This window comes from Lagenorhynchus albirostris, chromosome 20 (assembly GCF_949774975.1).
Source record: "Lagenorhynchus albirostris chromosome 20, mLagAlb1.1, whole genome shotgun sequence".
NCBI classification, from domain to species: domain Eukaryota; kingdom Metazoa; phylum Chordata; class Mammalia; order Artiodactyla; family Delphinidae; genus Lagenorhynchus; species Lagenorhynchus albirostris.
Genome location: NC_083114.1, coordinates 14,899,046 through 14,917,109, shown reverse-complemented (window position 1 = coordinate 14,917,109; position 18,064 = coordinate 14,899,046). Strand labels below are relative to the sequence as shown.

The window sequence follows — 18,064 nt, the reverse complement described above, 5'->3', positions numbered from 1 at the left end:
GCAGAGCGGCTGGGCCCGTGAGCCATGGCCGCTGAGCCTGCGCATCCGGAGCCTGTGCTCCGCAACGGGAGAGGCCACAACAGTGAGAGGCCCGAGTACCAAAAAAAAAAAAAAAAAAAAAAAAAAGAAGTGATGCCTGGAGCTGCAATAGCTATCTTGTGATCCTGAGATACAAGCACAAAAAATGAATAAAGAACAATAGAAACATGCTAGGTACATAATAAAAACACTGAGCTGTTGAATGGCTTCTGATTAAGAAAACAGTAAATGTCCTTATGGTTAAAGTCACTGCTGTCTGATTTTCTGTTACTTTTAGCTGTGTTCGAATATACCATGTAAATGGATGTAAAATAATTTTCTAATAATATTCTAAAATAACATAGATTAAAATCTACTTCTAATATTTCTTACATTTCAATTTTTGTCCCCTCAGAATTAAACCTGGAGCAGCGAAAAATCTCTACTTGTTCACTAGAGGACTCTAGAATCTCAAAGAATACTGTATTTAGAAAACCTGCAGAAGTGATTTTCAATTTAGATCAAACTGCACAAAATTCAAAGCTAGAACAGTCATGGAAGAAAAATCTTTTTGAAAGAGTGCAGGCAAGAGCCCAGGCAATGCAGCAGAAAATCATAGATAAGGAAAATCTGAAGAAGGAACTAGAAAAAAAGGCTGAAGAAAAACTCCCCACGGATAATTTGGCCAAAGAGTGGTTTCATACTGAAAATATGACACTGAACACTCGTGCGTATTTACTCGACAAACTTCTACCCACCTTAGTTCCTGGAATGGAAAAAATGTTAATGCAAGTGGAAAAGAAAAAGCTTTTGGCAGAAGTTGATATTCCAACCAAGTTTGATCCAATTAACCATTTGGGGGAATACTTAATGAGAAACAACCCTAATTACATCAAAGACTCAGGAATGTCTGGTTATCAGAGGGTGATGAGAAATATTGCAGAAGACCTGAAGATAAACGTTCCAAGCACTACTTACAACAGGTACAGTTTGTTGTATTTTCAGTTGATGATCTAGCTCCTTATGTTGAAAAGCAAGTAGAACAATAACATAATCATACAAATAGGACTTAAAGTAACTTTATAGTTCTTCAAAAAGTATTTATTGAGCTACTACTATGTGCTTCACTATTTATGAGGCACTGTGAAGACTAACGAGGTATATTAAGTAAGTTCCTTGTACTGATGAATTTAGTTATCTCACTAGGATCCCAAGTGTATATTTATTTGTTTATTATTTGTCTTCTTGCATTGGAAAGTAAGCTATATGAGAGGAAGGACTTTTTAAAATTTAACTTTTCAGATAGGTAATATGTTCGCCTGGTTCAAAAGCTGAAACGTATAAAGTGTTATATGTTAAAAACTTTCTCTCCCATTCTTTTCCTCCATCCACGCAGTGCTCCACCTCTGCTATAAATAGCTACTGTTCTTAGTTTTCAATGGATCCTTCCAGAGTTTCTTAGTGCATACATAAGCAAATGCAAATATACATTCTTAATTTTCTTCCTTTTATCCAAAGCATGTGAATGAGTTACAAATATTTTCCTGTTTTTCACCTGTCATTTATCTTGTGTCATGTATAGGATTTTTTATTTCTATGTGGTCAAATTATTTACTTTTATTTTATGGCTTCTGGGCTTTGAGTCATTGTTACATTTCATTTCAAGATGTTAAAAGAATTGTCCCATGTTTTCTTCTGGAATAATTTTAATTTAAAATATTGATCCATTTAGAATTTATCCTAGTGTAAGATTTAAAATATGTATCCAACTTTTTCTTTTCCAAATGGCTACATAGTGAGCCCAATAACAGTTACTGAATAGTCTATATTTGTTCTTTTCTAATCACTACTGTCTATTCTTGTGTGTTTACTTTTCAATATGAACTTTAGGATTCGTTCATCTACCTGAGAAAAAGAAGAGTGGGGGAGAGAGAACACCAAAAGAAACGTTATAGGAATTTTTATTGAAATAAGATTAAATTTATTCATTATCTTAGGGAAAATCAACATCTTTAATAATGACAAGTGTTTCTATATGAGAATGCTTGTCTTTCCATTTGCTCATCTTATTCTGTATCAGTCAATGTTGTCTTAAAGTTGTTAGGAATATCATGAAAGAGTTAAAGTATTTAAAGATGCTTTCTTTGCTGAGATTATCAGAATTAGGGTTTCATCTTCCTCTGGCAAAAATCCAAGATCCATATGTCAACACAAGACAGTTTCAGGCATTTATAGAATATTCAGAAATCCTAGGGATGCTTTACAGCAGCACAATGTCTATTGACTTAAAGCTTGGATACCCAGCAATCTTAGCAAAAACAGTCCTGCTTTTAAATTCTCTGATCTATATCACTGTTTGTGTTGTTCTCAATCCATTAGAGAGCTTTGGAGAAGTCCGTTCATTTTAGGAATGAGTTTTCCTTACTTATGCTCAAGAAAAAGGACACATAATATTTTTGTTTGATTTGTCAAGACTTTATCTTCTGGTGATAATGTTAAAGTGTCTGTTTGACTCAACCTGATCTGAAAATTTTTCATCTGCCTACTTCCCTGGACAAAAATGGATTCATCTTTTTTTGGTGTCTAAGTACGATAGATAGAGAAGACACTTCTTACTGATTCGGAACAATTTATATAGTGGTAGCCACTTATCTAAAAAATAAAATATCACTGCCATTTGTAATTTTACATATGCAATATACTTTCATTGCTTTCCCTCAGGGTTCCTGAAAGACAGGTATAGAATTGAAGTGGACTATAATTCTTACATGTAAATTTGCAAAACTGATAAGGAGGGTAGGTTTGTGTCATTTTGTTTTTCTTCATATTTTCTTTTCTTTTAGCATCTTTTCCCTCTGATTCTTGATCCCTCCAATTCTTGAGAATGCATATTCTATGTCACTACTGCCTTATTGTGAATTGATAATGAAAAATATTTGCACTTAAAGTAAGATTACAGGGCTTCCCTGGTGGCGCAGTGGTTGAGAGTCCACCTGCTGATGCAGGGGACACGGGTTTGTGCCCTGGTCCGGGAAGATCCCACATGTCGCGGAGCGGCTGGGCCCGTGAGCCATGGCTGCTGAGCCTACGCGTCCGGAGCCTGTGCTCCGCAACGGGAGAGGTCGCAACAGTGAGAGGCCCGCATACCGGAAAAAAAAAAAAAAGTAAAATTACAAACTTTTGATAGCTTGATTATGGTGATGGTTACACATATTTATACGTGTTGAAATTTATACAACTATGCACCAAAAAAGGTTAATTTTACTGTATGATATATTTTTTTAAAAGTTAAACATTAAAAAGGAAGTGTAGAGAAAGATTATTAGTGTTAGAATTTTACACTGTTGCAGAGAAGTACACTATTGCACACTATTTTCTATCATATTGCACACTATATTGCATGCCATCTTCTATCATATCTATATTTCCAACACTGAGCGAAGTATTTGGCATGAGTTGGGCCTCAATAAATATTTGTTAGATGAATGAATTAATAACTTAAATTTATTGAGGAGTCTTCACAGTCAATCAGTATTTATGGCATAATTATTCAGTGCTTAATGTTGAGCCATACCTTATACAAAAAAGAAATACAAAATTTGGTTCTTGTCATGAGGAGCTTATACACTCTAGTTGAGGAAATATGACTAAAACATAGCTAAATTTATCAAAATAGTTGTCCAAATAGCACTCTCCCTACTTCCTACACTTTTATCAACCTGTTCCATCTGGTCTTTTTTCCAGGCTCTCTTCAATAAATGTCACTTACCAATATGACAACATTCTCTCTGCTTCTAGGCCCAGTGGAAAGTTTGCAGTCCTCATCTTACTTGACCTCTTAGCAGTGTTCAATTGTGTTGGCCATTTCCTCCTTGAAATGCTGTTTCCCTTCCTTCCATGATATCATTCTTTACTAGTTTTCCCTCTACCTCTGTTTAATCCTTCTCAGTATCCTTTGCTGGTTCATTCTTTGCTACCTGATCTTCAAATATTAAGGTTCCTTAAGGCATAGTTCTCCTATCACTCCATAATCCATCCCTGAGTGCCCTCATTACAACACATGTAACTATCTATTCAGTATGTGCACTTGGATGTTTCACGAGCATCTCAGTTTCAACAAGTCATTGTCTTAATTGATCATCCATCCAGATTTTTAAGCCAAAACCAGAGGGATCAACCTTGACACTTTCTACTTCCTCATTGATCACTTCCAGTCAATCATTAAGTCCTGCTGATTTTACCTCCTTCTTTCAAATCTATTCATTTCTGACCCTCCCCACTGCTGTCACCCTAGTCTAAGCTACCATCATCTGTCACCCGCAATATTGCAATAGTCTCCTAATTGTTATGTTTGCATCCATTTTGCCCTCTTCCACTCTATCATTTACCTGTAACTGAAGTGATTTTTTTAAAGTTTAACGTTTTCATATTTTTCTCCAGTGTGAAACCTTTCAATGGTATCCCTTTATTCTTAGGATAAAAACCAAAATCCTTAACTAGGCCTATACAAACTTTCTTGTATGACCTGGTCTCTGACTTTCTTTCTAGCCCGGGCTCCCACCTCTCTCATTCTCACACTCTATACCCCAGGCATATAGGATTTCTTTCAGTTCTTCAAACATACTGTGCTTCTTTCCACTTCAGGATCTTTTCACATGTTGTTACTTCTTTCCCTTCCTCTTTATCTTATCCTCCCAGTCCTTCAGAGTTCAGCTCAAATACCACTTCGTCATGAATTTGGGTTGGGGTCTTCCCTTATAGGCTCTCTCATTGCATCCTGTGTTTCTTCTTCATCGCACTTATCAAAATTGTAATGGTTGTTTCTCCTGCTGTAATGTGAGCAGGAACTACATCTGTCATATTTACCATTGAATCCCCAGCATCTAACACTGTGTTGTGTAAGTAATGCTCAATAAATATTTGTTAAATGAATTAACTGACATATTCTAATCTGGCTTAGAATGATGAAAGTTTTCTTGGTTTTTTTTGATACATAAGATTATTTTGAGATATGTCTTAATTTGGAGTAATTGAGTATTTAATTTTGAAATCTCTATGATTAATCATCTGTACTTAAGTGGGAGGCTATAATAAATGTTCTTCATCATTTTATAAAATTCCAAATAGGCCTAATTATTTAGCTGTTCAAATATCATTGATTAACCAGTAACTTAGATTTTTCTTAAGTCATTGAACCTTATGTCAGGAACTTCATTTCATAATAAGCTGTATATTGAATAAACAGAAGAAAATGTGTTAAGTATAATAACTAAGTAGACACATATCATATATGTATTTTTATAGGAATACTCATCACAGGAACAATGTGGACATGCTCCAAGAATGGCAAGAAGTCCAATTTAGCTCTGTGAAACTAAGACCATCAGAGCTTAAAAACAAACAAACAAACAAAAGCTGAGTTTATTAACTTGCCAGGCAAAGGAATCTACACCAGTGAAGAATTCACTGACTAGTTTGCTGAAGGGGAAAATTCTGGAGTTTTTAAGTGTTAGGAAGGGAGCTTTATAGTGGTTATAACAACTGAAGACGATCACACTGTATATAGGACAGAGTGAGTCCATAGGTTTGTACATGATTGATTAAAACAAGTTCTATTGTTTAGCAGTTGAGAAAGAGTCCTCCCTTAGGTCTAGTAATGGTCTGGTGTACTGGGGTCACTCAAAGTTCATGGTCAATTATGCACTTAAGCTGGTTAGAACCAGTTTTTATGAAATACAACATTCAGTTTTGATATAATCTAGGCAAATACTCTGAGTGGAAGATTTTCCATACACAGCTTGAATGGATGGATAGGATTTGGATTGTCACAATTAGGGTAAGGAAGCATTTTTACTTCTTTAATCAGTTAGATTTATACTGTACTTTTCTTTAAAAAAGCTCAAAACAATTGTTAAGATGGCAAAACTGTTTCGTTAGTTAGCTTTTGCTGCATAACAAAATACCTCAAAACTCAGTGGCTTAAATAAACAATCATTTATTTGCTCATGATTTTGGACTGGGCTCATGGCTCATCTCTGATCCACATGGTATCAGTTGGACTCACTCATACATTGCAGTAAAATGGCAATGATAGTCTTAGTCATTTGTCTATTAGTTGGCTGGCTGTTGGTAAAAGCAATGGAGGTAACTGGATCATCATCCAGCAGGCTAGCCAAGGCTTATTTCCAAGGTGGTGGTAGAAGTGCTCTTAAGTTCAATACAAGAGAGCAAACCCCAATGTTTAAGCACTTTTTCTTCCAGTTTTATTGTGATATAATTTATAGCACTTTTCAACTTTCTGCTTCCATCATGTTTGCTAATGACCCATCGGCTAAAGCAAGTCACATGGCCACAGACAGACACAAGAGATGCAGAAATAGACTCCAGCTCATAATGGGAAAAGCTGCAAAGTTACACTGCATACAGACAGACATGCATACAGGAATGGGAAGAATCTGTGATAATTTTTGCATTTTACCACACTGCAGGTTTTTTTCTTTCAGGTCTCCTTAAATGTGGATTTATACTTAGAATCTGCTTACAGATTATGGCTACCCTACACTACCCAAAGTTATGAGTTTTGGATGCTATGGAATTCTGTTGATTAATTTAGATATCCTCTTGAGATAATGCAGACCACTAAAGAGAAATTTTATTCAGTCCCTGAATGAGTTACCTAGTAAATTAAAAATCCATCTGGATTATATTTGGAGTCTCATGTGCAGTAGCCCTGAAGCACAAAACTAAGTTTTGTTTCTAAATGTGGGCATTAATAAGAGGGAGGAAATGATGTCTGAACTGAGACCTAAAGGACGTGGAGGATCGAGTCAAACAAAGAGAGGGAGGAAGGCTTTTCAGGCAGATGGAAATAGGACAGAAACTCAATTTTGTTAATCTATGTTGATTAATACACGAGAATCTGGAGACACCGAGTACTTATTACACAATATCACTTACTTATCTGTTCTGCAGTGGACCCTAAGCTTTATAATGGCAGAATCTATAGTAGGTGCTTGATAAATGTTTGTGTAACGAGTAAATAAGTAACTGACTTAGTGAGTGAGTGTGAATGAGTGAATAATGAGAAAAAGCTAGAAGAAGGACGCAGACACAGAACAGAAAATCATGCAGAAAAGACAGAAGTTGAGGAGAGTGCTGTATAGAGACAGGGGAAAGGGGAGAGGAGGATAGAGAGAGAGGGAGAGAGGGAGAAAGATAAAGCAGCAGGGGGAGAAAGAGTAGGGGAAGAGCAGAAGAAGAGCCAGCCAAGAATAGACTGGGGGTTCTGAGATAAGTGATGGCGGTTTGGCTAGTTAGTAGTCGCATTAGAGGAACTTAGCACATCCTTTAAAATGCTAATTAATCTTCCAGCAGTTCAGAAACAAGCCCTTCTGCACTATTTAACAACTTGCCTATTTTTATTTTCAAACTTCAAAGTTTATTTTTGAAGGCTTCTTTTCTTAGAGAATTTTGAAGGCCTTATATGGGCATAAAGTAATGATTTAGATTTTAGTTGTTTCTTTTGGATTATTGGAGTTCTCCAGTTTACCAGTTCTTACTGAGAATTCTTTTGCATTTCCAAATCTGTCAGATTGCCCTAGTCTCTCTTCTTTGAAAGATGAAGACCTGACTCAAACATTACTTGAAAATTGTATTTGAAACCAGCAGCTATTTTTATTATTCTGAACCATTTTGGTGTTTCAATCAAAACCAGTTTTGGGGTTTTGAAGTCCTAGTAGGGATGATAAACATAGGAATGACTAAAATCACATTCTTCCCCCATTTTCAACCTGGGTGATGCAACTCTGTCTAAGTTAGCTATTATGCTCAGAGGCTGTCAAAAGTATTTGACTCCGGCCGGATAAAAGAAATTGACAATAAATTTTCCTAGACAGAAATCAGAAGTTTGGTCCAAGGCATCAGAATTACCTGAGATGCTTTTCATAAATGCAGTTTCCAGGCTCCCACCCTAGACTTGGAATTAGAGTCCTTCCAAGATGATTTACGTGTCCAGGGAAAAAAGAGGCCCACCACCTTGAGGCTTTAGTGCGTTCAACCTTGCTTTTATATGTGGCAGGTTCTAGAGCTATTCTTAGTGCTTCTTAAGTACAGTATTTAGTTGAGTAAAATAAGGCCTACCTCTATAAAAAGTCAAATAATAGTAGAAGGCAGCTTATCATTAATGCCAAATTCAGTATGTGCTGGGGGAAGGAGGGATCCCTACAGGCTTGAATGAAGGAAAATTTCACGGAAAAACACAGATCCAAAGTTTAAATGAGGCTCTGAATTCCTGTATTCTGCCATTTGAACAATCTGAGTCAAATCCAGTGGTCTCAACTTGACATTTCTTCTGTTTCTACATCCTTCAGAGTATCCAGGATGAAGGAGATTATTAAACAGAAACGAGAACAAATAGAATGCATGAACAAAGTCAAAGCCAAGGTGGCCAACACATGGAAACAGGCTCTGCAGGAACAGTTCAATGAGTGGATTCTAGACCCCAAAGGAATGATTCCTATGATAGTGGTAAGGAAGAGCGTATCTGTGAAGGGTAGGTGGAATGGGTGATAAGAGGGTGATTGCTAGATACTGAGCAGAGTGCTAGAAACCTCCCTCTAAATTTTTGGTCCTGCTGATGTAAGTCTAGCCCATGAAAGTCAATTTCTTCAATTTTCTCTTGAACATTAAAAAGAAAATTCTAGGTAGATTTCCAAAATATTGACTCTGGCTGAATTTCACAAACTCTTCCTTACAGACAGACATAGCTTTCGTTTGTTTTTTGTATGTGTGTAACTAATTACTTCTGTGGACTAAAAGACCATATCCTTTTTTGGGGGGGAGGCCGTGCCACACGGCTTGTGGGATTTTAGTCCCCTGACCAGGGATCAAACCCAGGCCCTCGGCAGTGAGAGCACAGAGTCCTAACCACCAGACCGCCAAGGAATTCCCTAAGAGACCATGTCTTTAGCTCTGAAAAATAACTGTACTCTAAGAGTTATATATGTTCTCTTAGGTGTATATAGATGTGAGAATAATTATTGGTTAGATACAATACCAAGCATATTTCCAGTTGCTAAAAATAGACCAAGGAAGACAAGCCACAGACTGGAAGAAAATATTTGCAAAAGACATACCTGATAAAGAACAGTAATATACAAATAACTCTTAAAATCAACAATAGGAAAACAAATAACAGATCTTAGAACGGGCAAAAGACCTGAACAGACACTTCACCAAAGATATACAGGTGACAAATAAGCATATGAAAATGTGTTCCACATATGTCATCAGGGAAATGCAAATTAGAACAGCAGTGAGATACCACTACACACCTATCGGAATGGCCAAAATCCAGAACACTGACAACACCAAATGCTAGCAAAGATGTGCACCAACAGAAACTCTCATTCATTGTTGGTAAAATAAAAAAAGGTGTGGTCACTTTGGAATACAGTTTGGCAGTCTCTTATAAAACTAAACACACTCTTACCATACAATCAAGACATGGTAGATGGTCCTTTGTATTTACCCAAAGGAGTTGAAAATTTATGTCCACACAAAAGCCTACACATGGATGTTTACAGCATAATTGACAAAACTTGGAAGCAACCAAGATGTCCTTCAGTGGGTGAATAATAAATAAATGTGGTACATCCGGATAGTGAAATATTATTCTGTGCTAAAAAGAAATGAGCTATCAAGCCATGAAAAGACATGGAAGAACCTTAAATGAATATTACTAAGTGAAAGAAGCCAATCTGAAAAGGCTATATACTGTATGATTCTAACTCTATGACTTTCCAGAAAAGGTAAAATTATGGAGGCGGTAAAAAGATCATTGGTTTCCAGGAGTGAGGAGGGGAAATAAGGATGAATAGGCAGAGCACAGAGGAGTTTTAGGGTGGTGAAGCAATTCTGTACAATACCATAATAATGGATACATGTCATCATATAATTTTCAAAACCCATAGAATGTATAACACTAATGTAAACTATGGACTTTGGGTTATGAGTTTCCAGTGTAGGTTCATTGATAGTAACAAATATACCATTGTGATGGGGGATGTTGGTAGTGGAGGAAAGCTATGTATGTGGTGGTCGGGGGCAGGGAGTCTATGGAAACTCTCTGTACTTTCTGGTCAATTTTTCTGTGAACCTAAAACTTCCCTGAAAAATAAAGTCTTATTTTTAAAAAATGGACCAAGGAACTTCCCTGGTGGCACAGTGGTTAAGGATCCGCCTGCCAATGCAGGGGACGTGGGTTTGAGCCCTGGTTCAGGAAGATCCCACATGCTGTGGAGCAACTAAGCCCGTGCGCCACAGCTACTGAGCCTGCACTCTAGAGCCTGTGAGCCACAACTGCTGAGCCCACGTGCCACAACTACTGAAGCTCTTGCACCTAGAGCCCATGCTCCACAACAAGAGAAGCCACCGCAATGAGAAGCCTGCGCGCCACAACGAAGACCCAATGCAGCCAAAAATAAATTATAAAAATAAAAATAATAAATAAAATAAAAAAATAAAAAATGGACCAAGAAGAGCTCAGAAATTTTGTTTTTAGTCATTGAAGACTGAAGAATTATAGAGGATTCTTTGGATTGCCAAACTGGTTGCCAAATTTGCCTTAGCTCCGTCATGCCCAATGTCTGAGTGTTGTTAGAAATTTCCTTAGAGGGGGCAAATGGGATCTGCTCAGCATCCTAGTTCTCACACAAAAAGGTTGAAAATCAGTGAGGAAATATATGCAAAAGCATTTTATATACTTTGAAATCTGCTATAAACTAAATGTTAATTATTACTATTTCTGTCCCTGGGTTAGAAGAATTACCTAGGACTTAAATTAAAAGACTACAGATGGCTTTTAGTCTAAAATACTTAATATATGCTAATTGAAAAGTAGTATATGGTCTCTTTTCTTTGATTTGCAGATTCAGAATGTCCTTCATGAATTTTTTCAAAATCCAGATTTCCAGCTTGGTAAGCCTGCCTGTTACTGCAGTGTTTATATTTTTCTCTGTCCTTTTTTTTGAGGGTGGAGGGATGCTGAATAAAGATGAAGAGTCATGTAGTCAAGCTCTTTTGCTCTTTTCAGTTAGAGAATGTAGAAAAGCAGAGATGCAATCAGTGATTTTTAATTCTTTCAGTCAAGTGCCCCATTTTATTACAACTATTTTGTAATAACCCTTTATTATCCTATCAAATTCCTAGAAAATATTGCTTACATACACAGAATTTTAAAAGAAAGATATAATGTCATAACTGTGATATGAAGGAGAAATACAAGTAAAGACATAAGAAAATTAAATTGTGCTGTATTTCAATATATAAATGCTTAGTTACAACTTCGCTAAAAGTCATATGGAATAGTCAGACATTTGTACCTATTTATAATGAATGTTTAGACATAAGAAAAGTAAAATTATATCCAATCAGTCATACTCTTTGTATCTGGCATTTTGAAATAAGAGCAAAATGAATGAATTTTTATATACATGTAGAATCCTCGGGCTTCTCTGGTGGCGCAGTGGTTGAGAGTCTGCCTGCTGATGCAGGCGACACGGGTTCATGTCCCAGTCTGGGAAGATACCACATGCCGCGGAGCGGCTGGGCCCGTGAGCCATGGCTGCTGAGCTTGCGCGTCTGGAGCCTATGCTCCGCAACGGGAGAGGCCACAACAGTGAGAGGCCCGTGTACCACAAAAAAAAAACAAAAAACTTTTTATGTACCAGCCCATAATAGGCAGGAAGAGTTATTCTTAGAAGTAGGAGAGGAAACCAGTGTATTAATTCTTTTATCATGAGCTTTCATACAATTTATGTGTCCTAGTAAGGTCAATAAGGATCATGTAATTGTCATATCAAATAGAGGTTTAAAGAAGTCTTTATTTCAAGTTTTGCTGTTTATATTTTTGTATTATTTGAATCTTTTACCAAAAGAATATATTCATATTTATTTAATTTTTAAAATATTAAAGACAAAATTAAGTATTTAAAAGGAAAGTTTGTGGAAGTGTTGTGTTTTAGGACCTTCTGGCATAAATGCTAGCATAAACCAACACAGATATTTTTGCGGTCTTTTATACTATTGATGAGCCTATTTATTTCTGCTTTATCTTGACATGGTCATTAAAAATGTAGGCATGTTCTTTAGTGTTTGAGTTGCTTAGTTAAATAGAAGTCAGGAAAAATAATAATTTTGTAGTAATTGGAATGTTACCCAACTATATATCATTTACTCTATTATAAATATTGATGGACATTAAGAATTTTATGTTCTTTTGGAGTACTATGATATGAATATAAAATACGAATGTATCACAACCAAACTATCAAATAACCTTTGTTCCATAATTAAAAGCATGCTGCCAACAATTGGATATTGCTGACTCAATGGAACCAAGACTGAACAAAATGGAATTTATAGAAGTAAGTTACATTATTCATTATTTGAATCAAATTATTTTGCCAGTTTCAGTTGTCTTTTGGTGGATGTCACACATACATTAACTTAAATGAAAGCATAAAAACTTATTTTATCGATTCTAAGATGTACACTTTAAAATATTTTAACCCCTCTGAAGTTAGGTTACATCTTATAATCAAAGGCATGTTGCAACTTCTTTCAGTCAGTGGTACTCATGATGTGTGTGAAAAACTTCCACTGACACCTTCGGGTAGGGCCAAGAAAAACCAGCTTGTTCTATTCAGTGAAATCTGGTTCTACAAATAATAATGAGGTTTCAAACTTACAAAGCATTTCCTATGGGCCAGGTGCTGTCCAAAGCTATCCATATATTAACTCAGGTAATCTCAGCAATCCTTATTCCTACTTTTATAGATGAAGACACTAAGGTACAGAAAAGGTAAGTAACTTGTACAAGGTCTCAAAATTAGTGGAGCTAGGGAAATTTGTATTCAGGCAGTTTGGCTTAGAAGTCAACATAAAATTACACCTGAGAAAGTATGATTCTACTGTAGTGGAATAAGCAAAAGAAGCAATTTAATAGTACCAGGGTCCTAAGTCTTCTATAGCCTGCTTTTATATTTTTTCATGTCTCTCCTCTAATTCCCCTTGTTTTTCTGAGTCCCAGAGTCAAGGTAACTTTCTCCTCCTCTCTTATACCCTGGCTCCATGGAAGGTGATGACTATGCACTATATACAATTTCAAGGTTCTATATGAAGGATTTCTGGAATCCTTGAAATGATTATCATACAGATAAGTATTTGTCAATCCTGTCTCAATTATGTTCTGTTTTCTTAGATTCTGTATTTGTCTATTTGGCATCCATTAGTCACAGGGCCAAACTAATGGCCAAAGTTGTTTATATGTCCTCCGTGATCCAGAGCACATACTCTAAACCACCTCCTTATTTAAATCTCACTCACCAAACCAATATTTCCCCTGCACTAAATCAACCCAGGGCCAGATAGATACCAGATAACTAGGGACTGCCCCTGTACCCCAAGGCCTGCTGAGATTATTCAAGCTAGCCAATCCTAAACTGTTTACTCTGCCCTACCTTGCCTTTCCTGAGGAAATCCCAAAAACGGCTCTGGCCTAGGCTTTCCACTTACTCCTGCTTCTGCCTCCAGACCCAAACCTGGTGCTCCCTCTGTGGCTTTGCATGGCATGACATGCTCCCTTCTCTTGGAAACTGTAAATAATAAAAAAAATCTTCTGTCAGTGACATTAGCTTCCCCATGCCAACACTCAGCCATCTCCATAAACTATTGGATTGGCCAAAAACTTCTTTCGAGTTTTTCCATAACCCAAATGAACTTTTTGGCCAACCCAATAAAATCTTGTGAGCGCAAATGAGAAAAGTTACTCAAAGAAAAATATGCAGAAGAATAAACTATAGTATTTAAATGGTTTAGAAAAAGTCAAGGCTTTATCACTTTAATGTAGTAATAAATGTAACTTAAATATCTTTGCAAGACACTGATTCTAGATGCTACTTGCCTTTTTGTCTTATACTAGTTTCCCTAAAATGGGGCAATTTAGAAAATTTTCTTATTTTTTAAAATATATAAGTAATACTATATGAATTTTATGGTATGTGAATTATATCTCAGTAAGAAAGTAATATTCAGTTTAGAAAATTAAAAATATAAAGAAGAAAAAATTTTTAATCCATAATTCATTTTAATGGAAACATTATAATTATTATAATTTATTTAATCATTTATTTATTGTTGGACATTTCTCATTATTCACTATAAATATGATGATTAACATCTGCATATAAACTTTTGTTTACAGCTTGATGTGGACTGAATTATGCCCCCTGCAAATTCACATGTTGAATTCCTAACCTTCCCAATGTGATTTTTTTTTAGGAGATAGGGCTAACAGAGGTAATTAAGGTTAAATGAAGTCATAAAGGTGGAGTTCGAATCCGATAGGATTGATGACCTTATAAGAAGAGAAAGAGAGAGACCTCTCTCTCTTTCTACATGCATGCACTAAGGAAAGGCCATGTGAAGACATAGCAAGAAGGCAGCCATTTGAAACCCAAGAAGAGAGCCTTCACCAGACACCAACCCTGTTGGCACCTTGATTTTGGACTTATCAGCCTGCAGAACTGTGAGTAAATACATTTCTGCTGTTTAAGCCGCCCAGTCTGTGGTACTTTGTCATGGCAGCCCGAGCTAAGACACAGTAATTTCCTTAGAATAGGTTCCCAGAAAGAATTACTAGGTCAAAGAATAAACATTGGAAGGATCTGGGTATCTATTGTCAAACTGTGCTTTTGATTATACTGATTTGTTCTCCCATTAGCAATATGTGAGAGCTTTCGAAGCACCATATTCTCACCAATAGTGGGCATTATTGCATATAAGAAATCTCTGCAATTTAATGGCATTTTGTTTTTTAACTTTTATCTTTTTGATTACTAATGAGGTTAAATATTTTTCTGTGCAATTAAAATTTTTTTCTTCTGTGAATTATCTGTTCACATCCTTTGCCCATCTTACCTATTGATGTTTATTTTTTCTTATGGAATTGTAAATGCTCTTTATGTACTGAAGACATTACCGTTTATGCTGTAAATTGCATGTATTTTTCAAGTTTTTCCAATTGTTTAAAAAATTTTAATGTGCTTTCTAACTTCCAAAAACTTTTTTTTTTTTTTGTGGTACACGGGCCTCTCACTGCTGTGGCCTTTCCTGCTGCAGAGCACAGGCTCTGGATGCGCAGGCCCAGCGGCCACAGCTCACGGGCACAGCCGCTCCGCGGCATGTGGGATCTTCCCAGACCAGGGCACGAACCCGTGTCCCCTGCATTGGCAGGCAGACTCTCAACAACTGTGCCACCAGGGAAGCCCTAATTTCCTGGACTTTTTGAACTCCATGAATTCCCTTTGTTTTGGTAAAGAATTTCCTAATAATCTGTTTCAAGAGAAGTCTGAGAGATAAGTATGTCTAAATTTTTCTTGGTACATTTTAAGGCAGAGATTACCTTGAGTTGTCAAAAAATGCCCATAATTTTTTTTGATAATAGTTCCACAAATGGCTGTATGCCCCTCTCCAAAAAAAGTTTCTGTAGGTTGATTGGTTGTTTGGAACTTGAAACCCATTTTCCAAATAGAAGTAATATTTTATATAGTGGTCGGGGTCCTTGTTTTCAAAGTTCCTGAAATGGAGTTCTTAATAATCATTAAGTAACTATTTCTGTGGGGGAAAGTGCTACCTGAAGAAGAGGGCAGGGCTTCCCTGGTGGCACAGTGGTTGAGAGTCCGCCTGCCAATGCAGGGGACACGGGTTCGTGCCCCAGTCCGGGAAGATCCCATATGCCGTGGAGCGGCTGGGCCCATGAGCCATGGCCGCTGAGCCTGCGCGTCCGGAGCCTGTGCTCCGCAACGGGAGAGGCCACAGCAGTGAGAGGCCTGCGTACTGCAAAAAAAAAAAAAAAAAAAAAGAAGAGGGCATCACCATGCACTACCAGGGAAAGGAACTTCCTTATTTCTAATCCATTGGTGATGACTATATACGAGACCTTTAGTATGACAAGGTTCATGGAGTAAAGGGTAAGGATGGCCTCAGGTAGAAGAGAGCCTCCGAAGACCCCACAGTGAGGAACTGAAGGAGGCTGTCCTCTTATCAATGCAGATCATCCTTTCCCACCTCTGGGGGGTCCAGAGATTGACACACTTCTATTTCTACTGATACTAGCAATCGGCCCTTGACTGATGGATGTTCTTTTCCTGATGCAGTTTCACAGTTAGTCCCCTAAACCAGGGGTCCCCAACCCCCAGGCCGCACAGCAGGAGGTGAGAGGCCAGAGAGCCAGCGAAGCTTTATCTGCCGCTCCACATCGCTTGTATTACCGCCTGAACCAACCTCCCTCCAACCCCCCGCCATGGAAAAATTGTCTTCCACAAAACCGGTCTCTGGTGCCAAAAAGGTTGGGGACTGCTGCAACTGTTGCCTCAAAGTAATACAAAGTATAGATTTCTCAGACAAGAGTGAATCCTTTTAAAGAACTATTCTCTAGGGGTATGTGGCCTACTTATCAGTTCTGCTCACTCTAGGCACCAGAATCTTGACTCAGATTGTCATTTGTTCACCATTCCCAGTTATTTGTAACAAACGTTTAGATGTTCTTTATCTTGTAATTATCTAAATACAACAGAAGTATAAAGAATGGGTGAATGCATACCACAGAATAATAACTCTCTATATAGTTTGCTTTATGTTTGTCCCAGTGGATTGGAGATGAAAAGATGCCACAGACACAACGGCTGCAAAGTTTCGTTTACAGATACTTACAGAGAAAGTTTGTTATATAAAGCAGGATACAACACAGCATGCTTCCAGAGGATCCCTCGAGTTCCCCACAGGGATTAGACTATTGGCACGAATCAGAGTAGAGGGTTTCAAACCATCCTGGTTTGCCTGGGACTGAAGGGTTTCTCAGTATATGGGACTTTCAGTGCTTAACCAGGAAAGTTCCAGGCAAAGTGAGTCAGTTGGTCACCCTAAGTGAGGAGCTTACTTTGCTTACTTTGCTTTTCTTTGTCCTTATCTCCCACCTGATCATCGTGGATGATCTCCACGTATCTACCTGCTCACCAAGGACAAGTGAAAACAACCCAACACCTTCCTGTTTACTGTGGAACCGGCTAAGGTTGAGGATCAGTTTCCCAGCAGCATCCTTCAGTAGACATAGGCTTCAAGCAGTCTGAGGTCTACACCTGAATTATAAAATGGGTTTAAGAATAATTATATACAAAACTGCAATTTACTATACAGTGGGATTCAGATGTTAAGTTTTGATTCTGCCACACTGAGGAACCAGTGTATCCCTTGGCCAGGTGTAAATAAGGGCCAGGCCTCTGCCTAGACTCTCTTTTATGGGATTCTTTGTTCTTGCTCCAAAGTGGTCTGCTTTGAGATGGTCACTTCCTTATGCTCAGTTGTTTTATATCAATCAGACAGTCTGAGGCCTTCAAACTGACACAGCTCAAAGTTTAAACTTTAAATAGAGAGGCTTCATCAGCTATACCCAAAGATTGTACTTTAACATATTCTACTAAGTCCAGGCTGTGCATTTTCCTTGAGATGGTATGCATCTGAGTGGCTTTCTATTCTCCCTAGTTCAACTGTATTTTGTAATTTTTGTTTGTTTTGTTTTGCTCATTTTGTTTTCCATGTGCTTTGAGCTATGGCAGAGAAGGACAGAAGATGGAAGAATGGTGGCTTTGGGAGAGGTAGAGGCAGCAATATGTTGTGAAACTACCTGAGGAAACCTTAGGAGGAAACAAGGGAATTTTAAGCCAGGGAAATGGGATAGCCTATGGTAAACTATCCTCCAAGTTGGTGTGTGTCTTCCCAGGTGGTCTTCAACTGTAAGAAACACACAACTCAAGGAACTGTCTGATCAGCAATTCCTTATTGTTTGTATTAGTTTGCTAGGGCTGCCATAACAAAGTACCATAGACTGGGTGACTTAAACATCAGAAATTTAATTTCTCAGTTCTGGAAGCTAGAAGTCCAAGACAAGAAATTGGCAGGGTTGATTTCTTCTGGGAGTCTCTCTCTC

At 37.5% G+C, this 18,064-nt stretch overlaps 1 protein-coding gene across 1 annotated transcript in view; it reads left to right on the top strand.

The window, feature by feature from the left end:
- Positions 1-603: 603 nt before the first annotated feature.
- EFCAB5 (EF-hand calcium binding domain 5) overlaps positions 604-18,064 on the top strand; it is a 78,323-nt gene continuing 60,862 nt past the window's right edge. The window contains exons 1-4 of the mRNA XM_060134899.1: positions 604-1,001; positions 8,388-8,544; positions 10,947-11,007; positions 12,376-12,443. Of these exons, the coding sequence (XP_059990882.1) occupies positions 619-1,001; positions 8,388-8,544; positions 10,947-11,007; positions 12,376-12,443 (669 nt within the window). The 5' untranslated portion in view covers positions 604-618. The remainder of the gene's footprint in view (positions 1,002-8,387; positions 8,545-10,946; positions 11,008-12,375; positions 12,444-18,064) is intronic.